This window comes from Bos indicus, chromosome 7 (assembly GCF_029378745.1).
Source record: "Bos indicus isolate NIAB-ARS_2022 breed Sahiwal x Tharparkar chromosome 7, NIAB-ARS_B.indTharparkar_mat_pri_1.0, whole genome shotgun sequence".
NCBI lineage: Eukaryota > Metazoa > Chordata > Mammalia > Artiodactyla > Bovidae > Bos > Bos indicus.
In genome coordinates, this window is record NC_091766.1 from 539256 (window position 1) to 551943 (window position 12688).

Here is a 12688-nt window from a genome sequence, read left to right on the forward strand (position 1 = left end):
GTCTCCCTGGTTCTATCCATTGACAGTGTGTTAGTTGCTCAGTCGTATCTGACTCTGTGTGATCTAGGCAATGCTCTAGGCAAGAATACTTGAGTGGGTGGGTAGCCATTTCCTTCTCCAGGGGATCTTCCCAATCCAGGGATCAAACCGAGGTCTCCTACATTGCAGGCAGATCCTTTACCATCTAAGCCACTGGGGAGTGGGGTATTAAAGGTGTTTGGGCCTCCCTGGTAGCTCAGGGGTAAAGAATCTCCCTGCAATTCCCTGGAGAAGAAAATGGCAATCCATTCCAGAATTCTTGCCTGGAAAAACCCCATGGACAGAGGAACTTGGTGGGGCATAGTCCATTGGGTTGCAAAGAATCTGACAAAACTTAGTGATTAAACAGCAACAATAATTAAAGTGTCCAACTATCACTGTTGAATTGTCCATTATTCCCTTCCATTTTGTCAGTTTGTTTCCTGTAGTTTGAGGTTGCTTATCATTGGTGCTGCGCATTGTTATAAAATGCCTCCTTTTATTTCTAAAAGCATATTTTGTTTTTAAGCCTATTATGTTAGTATAGCCACTCCAACTTTCTGATAGTCTGTCTGCCTGACACCTTTCCCCATCCTTTTACTTTCACTATTTGTATCTTTAAATCTAAAGTATGTCTCCTATACACAGCAATTAGTTGGATCATGTTTATCTTTATCCAGTCTGATCTTCTGTGTTTTGATAGAAGCAATCCATTCACATTTAACATTATTGGACTTAGGTCTACCATTTTACTTTTTTCAGCTTCTCATGCTTTTTTGGGTTGCTGTTCATTTATTCCTTTTTGTGTTAAGTATTTTCCAGTGTAACAGTTTAATTTTTATAAATTTTGCTCTCCATTTCATAACTGAGTTCATAGTTAAGCAGACTCATATATCCAAATTGCTTGAAATGTACTTATTTTCCCACAACTGAATCAACTACTTGAAAGTCATTAAGACCTTCTTTTTGGATCCACAGCAACAAATATTTTGTAGAAGAACCTATTTAACTTTTTAGCAAAAGGTTATCAATTTTTAACTTTTCTATTCAAGTATCAATCCTTGTCAACTCTAGATTAAATCAAATTTAAAAAGGTATTTGCATAATTTGTAAAGAAACTCTAAACTCATTTAATATCAACAGTGTTCTTCAAAGTTTTCTGGTTGCTTTTGTTGCAAATTTACAAAATGCCTGATTACAATGAAAATTTTTAAATAATGTCAGAAAATATGTACAATTCCCATTTCTTGATCTGTATCATCATGCTTCAATACAGATTTTTGCACCTGGCTGTGAATGTGACAGGTTTTTCCTTTCCTTGGAGTTTCAGTATTGGTTTACTAATATACTGTGATACAGGCAAGAAAATGTGTATTATACTGACATGTTTTGCTTTTGACTACTGGATATTTGGCAAGAAAATCCAAAACTGGGATTAACAGAACAATAAATCATTGTTAGAAATTAACAATTCAACCAATGAGCATTAAGGTAGACAAGATCATTAAATTGTCTTTTATCACAAACTGGTTATGGCAGTTGGATTTGAACCTACATACCAATCAAGTTTTGACAACTGTGACGCTCTTCAAAGAGTCTATTTCAGAAAGCTTATTTGCAATAAGCATCACTAGATGAAACAAAACAGTAAGAGAAATCCAGGCTTATTAAAAAAGTCATAAGAAATCCAGATTTTTGACCTGACATAGCAGAAACACTTTCTGTAGTGATAGAAACCTCTATATTCATATCTAGCAAAATTCTTCAGCAGATGTCAAAGTTGCAGAAACATGCCACAAGTGATTTTTTTTAGGCTAAGAATTCACCTTTTTCGGGTACATTTGGAACTCCTTTAAGATAAAGCATACAAACTGTTAACTGAGCAGTGTCTTTTACATCATAGCTCATCTAAAGCTAAAAAAAACATTGGGTTGGCCCAGAAGTTCATTCAGGTTTTTCCGTAACATATTCCTTAAGGAAAAACCCAAACATTTGGGGCAACCCAATACTTCAATTTTGAATTAACTAATCTTTAGTACTATCAGAAAGGTCTTACAGTCTATAGGTAATCTGCTTGCTTAACTGAATATATTTCATCTTTGTAAAACACTGTCTTTTCCACAATTTCCAACAAGATTTCCATACTATAAACCATAAATCCATCAAAAAATGTTTTCTCTGCCTGAGTACAAGATCTTTTTTAGCTAGCCAAGTATGTAAGTTCTTACCTCTTGCTCTGTTGGACTTTTAATTCTGATTTCAGGTGATTAATTTCATCCATACTTTTTTGACTGTTAAAACAACAAACCCAATATGCATTTGAACACAATATATCTTAATATTGTTCATTTTATTACTTTTGCATAAAAAGTTTTTCTTTTGCTCTGTGCACAAATTACAATTATTATTTCACTGTAATTCATCTCCCAGTCTTTTCCAGTTGTGGTACTAGCTCAGTTCTATATTAGTAGAACTGATTTTAAATTTAGCAATTTGTTCATATTTATTTTTGAACTAGAAAAAATAATTTAATGATATCAAAATGAATACAGGTATCTCAATTACTAATTGTGATTCGCGTAGGCACAGTGGCTTGTGCTGCTTGCATAAAGCATTTGGATGAACACGTATTACTTTGGTTAGTAAATCACAATTAGAACAGAACCAGTTTTTTGACATCAACTGGTGATGTTTTATGTGTAGGATGAACAAGCACAGTGCAAGAGATAAAGGGAAATGTGGTCCTATCAAAATGAAGTTTCACTTAACAGAAAGCATTTTACAGCTCCAATCACACTAGCCGTATTTCAAGTGCTCCAACACCATGTGGTTAGAGGGCATCATATTGAAGAGTCTAATTCATCGCATGAGGGGAAACAAGTGGGTTTAGAATGGCTGGATTCCTCCCATTTAAGGGTTCCTCTACTGAAACATCTTCTAAAGAATAATCTTACCTAGTAATCTAGATTTAAAAAACTCTTTTTATACATACGGCATTTTCAAGGACATAAACAGCCTAGAAGAAACAAGCTAAAACAATCAAATTAGCATCAAATGTTATCTTCTATTATTTTCCAGAATTACTTAACTGTCTAGTAGAGGCACACTGGATCTCTTCTGCAGACTAAAATCTGAATGAATTATACTGGGAAATGAAGTAAAATGAAACGTGAGAAAAAAATGTTTGACTAAATGTTGTCAGGCCAGTAAAGGGCCTGAAAAACAAGGGCCTTGGTGGTAAAGAAGTAAGAGATCTTGAGTCAGGGTTTTTTTAATGGAAATAATGAATGAATGAGCAAAATTCACTTACCTGTCTTTTCTCCCACAAGGCAGAGATCAAGTTTCTCACTGATTGTATTTCCTAAATATGTCAAATCTCCCTTCTACTCTTACTGCCCTGCAATCTCTTCTCAGTTTATCATCTGACAAATGGACCACAAGAAAACCAGCTAACAGTAATTGTTTTAATCCACCCTCCACGGTACTGCTAGGACCTTTCCAGAACACAAATTGGCTAATGCTACTCCCATTGAACACCCTTTGTGGCTCTTTACCACCACCTACAGGATGAAATTCAAACTTTAGTACATGCTTCAAAGTTCAAAGATGCCCACTGTGTTCCAGACAACACACTAGGGCACTTTCAACTGAAAGATCCTCACCATGTTAATATATGTTAATTAATACAGCTCCTACTATATTAATACACCATGTTAATTAATACAGCTCCTATTAGTCATACAGTAAACAAGCTCTTAGTCCTTTAAAACCAGCTTTATAGACACCTCTGAAGACTTTATAGACCCACGTAGACAGACTTGCTCCCTTCATACCTGGTATATCTTTAGCACGTATTACACTAGATTATAATGACCCATGAACAACTTAAAGTCAGAAGACATGTCTCATAAATCTCTATTTCCAATCTAAACATGGGGTTGAAAAGAAGAAATTCTCAATGAGTACTGATCAGTATTTATGTATGTGTTAGTCACTCAGTCGTGTCTGACTCTTTGCGACCCCATGGACTATAGCACGCAAGGCTCTTCTGTCCGTGGGATTCTCCAGGCAAGGATACTGGAGTGGGTTGCCATTCTCTTCTCCAGGGGATCCTCCTGACCCAGGGATCAAACCCAGGTCTCTTGAGTTGCAGGCAGATTCTTCACCGTTTAGCTAACAGGGAAGCCCACTGATCAGTATAGTACTAGTAACGCTGATCAGTATAGTAGGAAAAGTAGATTAATGAAAATTGATTAATCAAAAGGGACCAAGTACACACAGTTCTCCCACTCATCAGGTCTATTCAAAGGCACCACTAGGAGGCATCATGTTAATGGAGAGAGGAGAAAGTTACTTCCCATATAAAGCTCAGAGTGTGAGCACATACCCCTCACATCTTCATCACTATGAATATTAAAAGGAAAGCAAGTCCTACGATTTTGCAGATTTCTTCTGCCTGAATTTGATCACAGCAGCATCCCTTTTCAATGTCTTTCAAGGACCATACTTTCAAGAATTACACAAAGCTTGGGGAAAAAAGTTACTAGCAGGATTGCCATGAAGGGGAGATACCAAAATCACCAGGGCTACAGGGATGAGAGTCAAAAGTCTTTAATTAATGAATTAATGAAGCAGGCTCTGAGATCCCACAGCTTAAACTCACTTTACTGGTAAGCCTGAAAAGTATCTGGCAGTAAGAGCTCTTGGGATCACTTAACAGTCATGTTGGTATAGTGAACAAAGTTTTTCATGACAGGCCCAAAATAATTCAGTAGTTTTTGAACAGATTCAAGTTATTTGAAGTGTGCAGTTCAAAGAAAGTGAGAAAATGGACATCTCCGTACTCATTTGATTTAAAATGTTAATGTTCCTAAAGTAACTGTAGAAACTGGTCTTCAGTCACCTTGTAATCCCAGAGATCTTTCTTCATATCTAGCAAAATTCTTCTGTTATAGATGTAAAATTATATATTAACGATTATTTAGAAAATGCCTGCTTTAAAAACTGGACATCTCAGCAAACATTTTATCTAAATTGTGCTGTATTTTTAAAGGATTTTTTTCCCAGCATCTACATAAAAATTTACATTTATTTATTAAAGAAGTAGTTTCTAAAAAGTAAATAGACGTAATGCTCTGAAGAGTTGAGAAATCAGACATTTTAAAAGTTTATATATACAACAAAATATACATGTAACAATTAAAACATTTAATTAATTAGTATAACCCCACCAATACAATGTTTGCTACTGTATTTAAAAGCATTTATTCAAAATACGTCAAGCTCATTCCAAAGGATGAAAGACACATGAGCCCATTTCTTATGCTATGAGGTATATGGTAACAACAACAAAAAACCTAAATGCAAAAGGACCATCAGTTGCCTAAATATAAAACTGATCTTTGGCAAAGATGTGTTACACAGGATAACACAGCAATAAGGAGATCCTTAATTTCACACCATCTTCTCACATCATGGGCCCTGTTCACTCTTCCCTTTCAAAGAGTTACAACTCTGTTCCAGAGAACTCAGAATTTTAAACAGGTGGTCTGCTGATTAACGTGTATCTCCTCAAACCTCAGTACTACAGCTATACAAATTACACTTTAAAAATATTTGAAACAGATAATTGAATTTATTGGTTGGCTATGAGTAGGAAAATACATCAGTAAAGAAAAGAGACCCTGTATATAAATATAATACTAGCTAGTTACAATGAAGGTTCCACTGAAAAGAACAGTAAAAGCCCTTGTTACCATCAGTCCATAGGTCATATTCAGTTTCCCATTACCCTTATTAAAGAGCTGCCTAGGCAAATGGGACATTCCTTGAGTTTAGTGCAGATAACGTGCTGGGTTTTGTTACATGAATGGTAAACAAAAGTTAGTCCAGTGCATTACATAATATAATGTACTGTGAATAAAGACTAGATACTCTATTTTAGACACTATTTCAATAGAATGGTTACTAAAATTTATGTAACCGAAGAGAGCAAAGTGAACATCTTAAAACACTGTTTACAAGTGGGGGATAAACAATTGCTATAAAGGTTCTTTGAATTCTCTGCAGCATCTCTGCTGGGTATTCTTATTGTTTCATTAAAAGAACAAATCTGCTGTAAATTGTTGTTTTGCCCAGGATGGTTCTTGTACTTATATAGCATAACCCCCAAACCTTAAAAGTTACTATGGAAATTCTGTAAGTTTAAGTAGTAAAAAGTGGAATACAAAAACTTAAAACTTATTATTGAAAACCTGACATCTTAGAAGAGCTTTGAAATTTTAATTTCAACATTTAGAAGTGCATTCCACCCAATTTAATCATGTCCTTAGGTTTCAAAGTGCTAACTCAAGTTTTCCTGGTTGTCACTAAATCAAGTAAAATAGAAAACACTTCTTGGAGTTGTTCCCTGCTTATCTTCTAGGACTGTTAAGTTGCAATCAACAATTTATTTCTACAACTTAAAATTATGCCGTAAGTTAATTTTCATGAACATTATTTAAGTTCATAAAGCATAAATAATCAGCCACTAATACAGTAAACTGTATGTCAAGAGATTTTACAAGGAATTGAGCACCTCTGAATTTCTGATCATTAAAAAGAAAATATACCCCAAATTTTCTGCAAAATATTCATAAGATGGATTTATCCTGTAAGAACACTGAAATTACATTATGGCAACACCACATTAAATATGTTTGTTACAGAATTTTTGAAGAAAACCTATACTGTGAAAACTTACTAGTTTTTCTTTTTTTGTTTTTTACTGCATTTTAGGGAGTACGGATTACTGGAAATTATCCAGAACACAGAAAATATTTAAAACACAAACCTTGCTTAACCAAAGTTTCAGTCTATTTTGGTGTGATCATTTATTCACTATAGACTGAAATTATTTTTTCTCTTTTGAAGCTTATGGTTGTAAATCTATAATCCTGGTTCAATTTATCACTATCTAATAAGGTGGAGAAGCTGTTCAAACTGACCCACAGAATGCAGTATGCCTAGAAGAGGCAAGAACAAATATTTTCAAGACATAACCAGCCATTATATCTTAGTATGCTGGTTCCAAATTAAAATATTTTGTAGACAATAACAAATACAGATGAAAATATTTTGTGTAAAGCTCAAACCTTTAGCATCTAACAAGTGCACTCTAGTTCCAGCATCTATGAAAAGAATACATCCTCCATTAAAAACAGAGTAAGTGCTTCTCCCCTTCTTCCATAAAGCTCAAGCAGTTTCCTTCATCTCCTCAGTCCAGCCAGCTCCAGCTTGCCTTTGCTGGAAACTGTCATGATGCACACTACCAACACAGTGTTTAGGAAAAATGAGTAAACACACCTTTTATTCACACTTTACAAAAACCCAAAAAGAAACCCTAAAGAAAGCTATGCATTGGTTCTATATCAATAATACCAGCTTTCCAATGTACTGATTATAAACCAGATGTGTTTGGTGTCAGCACAACTTAAAACGAAAGGCAAAAAATAAAAAACTATCACAACAAAATCTTTAAAAAAAAAAAAAAGAAAAAGCAAACCTCAAAGGAAAAACCAGGTCCCAGACAAAGATTCAAGATCAAAACCTTTTGTAGAATTTTTTTTAAAGGAAAAAAAAAAAGAATCTTTTACTTAAACAGTATGTAATTTTATTTTCTCTTAGAATAAGCACATTTAAGTGCTAAACATTTTTCATAAAATTTTAAGTCATTATCCAAAATGACTCATTCTCTGTATAAAAACTGTTATTAACATTCAACAATTTCTCTTCTTAATGCTCACTGGATACATGGTGTCCTTTTGCTTCCCTGCCTGCAGCTGAAACAAAAGCAGTTAGACCAAGTTCCCTCTGAATTCATTTGTTTTTTGAGAGAATGAATGAATGAGAACAGAACATATAGGAGTTAACTTTGCAAAGTTAAAGCTGGCTTTAATCTCTATTCTACTAATGGCACTACAGGCAAAAACAAGGTATAATATCTTTTATCTTGGTTGACATATTAAAATGACTTGGTCACTTTAAAAATGATCTGAAGTATTGTCTTAGGGACCTGTTTTGAAAATACATCTCATTTATTTTATACTGCTTCATAAACGGAAAATTACTTTTTTTCTTTTTTAAAAAAAGGGAATGATTTTTTAAAAACATGGAAACTAAGGAATACATGGAAAACAAAAAGAATTCACATGATAGTAGTACTCTGGGTGACGAACAGCACTGTGCAATGACGCCAAGAAGCAGTGCTTGGGTCTGGCAAACAAAGACCCAGGGCTCCCCACCCTATGAACACGTTCCAAAATGTGATATTCAATGCTTCACAATGGAAAAAACCCACAGCTCATACAAAAGGATTTTCATAAAACTCTCACAAATGTTAAACAGTATTTAAAAAATACAAAAGAGGATGCACAGATTTTCTCTGCATGCACAGGCAGTGCTTGGTGGGAACAAATTCAGGCAGGCACAGTGGAGATAGGACAAGAAGTGTCTCAAAAAGGAGTTAAGAAGCTGTACCTAAGCAGCCATAATTTTTTAACTTAAAAAAGTTAAGGATTTAAAAACATCAGAATGTACATACATCAACCATTACACATTCAGTCCATAAATGCCTTCAGATCATTCACTACTCAGATTATCTGTCCTGGTAAATAGTTTTTTGCAAAAATCCAGGAATTCATCGGTAAGTTGTCTCTAGTCCAAGCAAATGTCCTAAACTTTAAACAGAGTTAAATTTAAAGAGCAATGTTCTCAATTTAAAAACAAAGTAGTACAAAAGGGCTAACAAAACCCTAACAGTGCAAATCATCAGCAGAGAAAGTCTGTTGCAACTTCTTTTACAAGCTTTATAACACATGAAACAGGTAAAAAAAACCTTAGCCTTAGATTACAATACAATCATTTCCAAATCTGATTTTTTTAGTACAAAATTTCATAAATCAGGTCTTCTGTGGATCATATACAATCATAAAGGCTAAATTCAAATTCTATATTTTACAAACAAGTCTGAAAAAGGAGGGAGTAAAGTATGGAAGAATGATCTCTGGATGTTATTACTGGCCTCAAAAAAGTAGTGCTACAGATTTCTGTGCAAAGAGAATATGCTGTTCAGTTTCCTATTTCAAGGCATGAAAATATTATATTGGATAGAAGAAACAGGAAAATTATTTGCAACAAATTAAAGATAGGTGCAAACACACCAATCCCTGTCTAACAGTATATAAAGCATACTGGGCTCAGAATTTGTTTGCTAGCACCTGGCTTTCATACTATATCCTTATCAAATGATCAGACTGAAAACTCAAATCATCATTAAGAAAAAACAAACAAATAAACAAATCTAAGTGGCCATACCTCACTCCCCTATATTCAGAATTTTTACAAGTTTACGAGTAAAACTGAGGTCATCCTCTGAAGGTACTTGACTACCTCCTGCCAGGAAGGTGAATGCCATTAACCTGGGGCAGGAAAGGCAGTAAGAGCTCCAGTTGTGCAAAAAGTGAGAAGTGGTCAGAGGGGATGAGTGGGTGTGGGCAGCCGCTGATATTGTTCTCAACTAGCCAATGGTGGTCCAGAGGTCCCAGGATGCCTAAAGTGTTCAGCTGAGGTTTAGAATAGAAGATGTAGTCAATTATACCCTGAAAAACAGAAGGCAAAAAGAAAAATAAGAAAATGACACATAAAATGACACTGAACTACTGAGAACTTTCAAGACATATCCCCAGTCATGTTTGGTAAACAAAGAAACTTACTGGCCTGTAGAAAATGGCAGTTATTACACAGATCAAATAGCATCCCCAAATTGAGAATGAAGAAACCTTAGGGATGGTAATCATTCTTCCTCTTATATAGATCGTTTCAAAATCTTTAACGAGACCTAAAGAATCCTTCATGATATGGCCTCTGCTTCTTTTTCCTAACTTAATTTGTGACACTTTTCCTTGCTCACTATTCCACTGCCACACTAGCCCTTTTTGGGGAAGCAGGGTGTGAACTGAGGTACAATTCCTTTAGGTGATAAGCTCCATCCTCCTCCAGGGCCTCCGCACATGTCTGGAACACTTTCTTCTACTTGTCACCTGGCTAAATCCTTCTTAACCTTCAAGTGCCAAGTTTAATTACTTTCCCAAGGCCTTCTGGAATCCTACCCTCATCCACTTAAAGCTACCAGCTGATTTTTTCCCTCGCTAATGCATACCCTAAAGTGCAACTATATACTCATTTGTGTGGCTGAGATCTACGTTCCCACCAGACCATGATGTCACAAAGGCCAAGCACATCTCTGCCTTTCACACCTTCAACAGCATGCAGGCACAGCATCCGGCACACAGCTAGGATACTCTTAGTTTGCTCCTCTCTGTCCAGTAACTGTAACAGTCTGTCCTTTACATGCTCTTGGCCAAAGTATTTAAGCACATTCTAAATTCTTCCCAACTTTCTACCAGTAACAGCAGTCAGAAGGGAAACACCTCTAATCTCTCCCACCTTTTGGTTATCATCCTCTCCTCTCCTGCCATCAACCTCCTTGAAACGAAAATCTGTAGCTGGTTTTCTCTCTCATTGCTCAGTTACTCTTCAACTCATTATATTCTAGTTTCTCTGACCATCTCTACAGACAACTCTGAGCAAATCTTTCTGAAGCTTAACACTCACTCCTCTTTCCCTAGAAAGGCTTTCTTTCCTTGGCATTTAAGTTCCTTATACTGTCATGGTTTTCCACCTCTTTGGTTACTAACATCATTTACATGTTAGTTTTGTCCAGTCTACTCTAGTCTCTCTTTAACTATACATACTCATCTCTTCCCAGTGTTAAATCATTATCTACAGTTCTGTAGATCCTCAAAAGTCAAATAAAAATTTTTTTTAGTTTTCAACAGTTTCTCAAAGGAGTCTAAATAACCCTCCCCTCTAAAATTAAGCAACAGTTAACACAAGTATTTACACTATTCTAATAAGACAATTTATTGTCTTATTAGACAATAAGGAAGGGGAAGGAGAGGGTGGGATGAATTGAGAAAGTAGCATTGATAAAAAAAAAAAAAAAAAAAGACAATCTAACCTGAATGATTATTTTTTCAGCAGGTTAGAAATGGAAAACTAGGATTTAAGAGAGCAAAAATGCAAAAGATAGCAAAAAAGGACAGTTGAACACAAGTCCTAAACAACCACAGATAATAAAAATGAGGAGAATTACTAAGGAAAAAAACCCCATATTGTAATAATCCATTAATTGTATAAGAAGGCATATAAACAATATGTGTAGTAAAAAATTTACAACAGCTAATAGTAAACTACATTTTGGTTCTCAAATAGTACTGTTTCAGTTATAATGAAATAAAAGAAATGGAACATCAAACTAACATCAAATAAAATACAATGGTCCTGCATATCCAGCTGTTAGTAATGAGCCCATTAAAAAAAAAAAAAAAAGCCCTAAAGAGATGACAGGTAACTCAGGATTTAATATCATTATTTCATCTGATTTCTAACCCTGGAAATGATTCTAATAATATCTATAAAGTAGAGGTAGAATTCTAATCACATGGAATTCTACGTAAGAATACTGCTGTCAGCTAATTCGAGATGGCTTAATTCCATTCTGAGTGTTAACATTTAAAGCCATCACAAAATTATAAAATGCTCTTGAAAAAAAAAATGGAGTTTTAAATGTTTATTCATCTCAAGACTCACCTTAAAATCAAATGTGTAATTGGTGTAAGGCATCAGGCCACTCTCATAGGCACTCTTTAACTTGAAGCCATGAGTGATCCTTCCATTGGTTGTCCCATTTTTCCCATTACAGCTGAAGTTTGTAAGACTTTCATTGTATCTCAGTTCCTTAAAGTCTTTATGATTTGTTTCTACTCCACCAGTGCTCAAATATTCTACAACACCTATAAAGAATATAAATGTACTTTCTGCATTGTTAAGTATAATATACAATGTGCAATACATAACTAAACAGACAATTCAATAGTAAAGTTTTAAATCACACGTATTCTCACTTTTTAAAATGTTTCACTATTTTCCACCTTTGCCAAAACTTGTATAAACACATTTTTCCATGGTTTTAATTATAGTGAATATTTTACACTTTACTGTACCATATGAACTTACATCATCTCAATTATTTTTTTTAATAATTGTGTAATACAACAGGGCTGACATATAGTATTTGTTAAACCAGTTTCCTATTTCTTAAAAAAAATTCATGTTATTCCTATTTTTTTAAAAAAATTAACACCACAATCAACATCTTGGTATGTAGGCTTCTGTTCAGGGTTAGTATGAAATACCAAGATTAGGCTTCATGGTGCTTATGAATACATGAATTATGAAAGAATGACAGAGCCATCTCACCATCTCTGGACACTATTTTTCCAGTGTGCTAAGCATAAGAGGGGGCTTCCCTGGTGGCTCAGATGGTAAAAAATCCACCTGCACTGCGGGAGACCTGAGTTCAATCCCTAGGTTGGGAAGATGCCTTGGAGGAGTGTGTGGCAACCCACTCCAGTATTCTTGCCTGGAGAATCCCATGGACAGAGGAGCCTGGAAAGATACAGTCCATGGGATCGCAGAGTCGGAATGACAGAAGTGACTTAGCACACACACAGGCATAAGGTGGGCTCTGCAAATATTTAACTTTCATTTAATCACTTAGCAAAACTAG

The 12688-nt window shown here is 35.0% G+C and overlaps 1 protein-coding gene across 2 annotated transcripts in view; it reads right to left on the bottom strand.

Moving 5' to 3' along the window:
• Positions 1-5158: 5158 nt before the first annotated feature.
• CNOT6 (CCR4-NOT transcription complex subunit 6) overlaps positions 5159-12688 on the bottom strand; it is an 83721-nt gene continuing 76191 nt past the window's right edge. Inside the window, exons 11-12 of one of the 2 annotated variants that reach the window (XM_019963697.2) lie at positions 11710-11912; positions 5159-9656 (exon numbers count right to left, since the gene is read on the bottom strand). In XM_019963697.2, coding sequence (XP_019819256.1) covers positions 9444-9656; positions 11710-11912 — 416 coding nt within the window. In that variant the 3' untranslated portion in view covers positions 5159-9443. The remainder of the gene's footprint in view (positions 9657-11709; positions 11913-12688) is intronic. The other variant, XM_019963696.2, reaches the window with a different exon arrangement.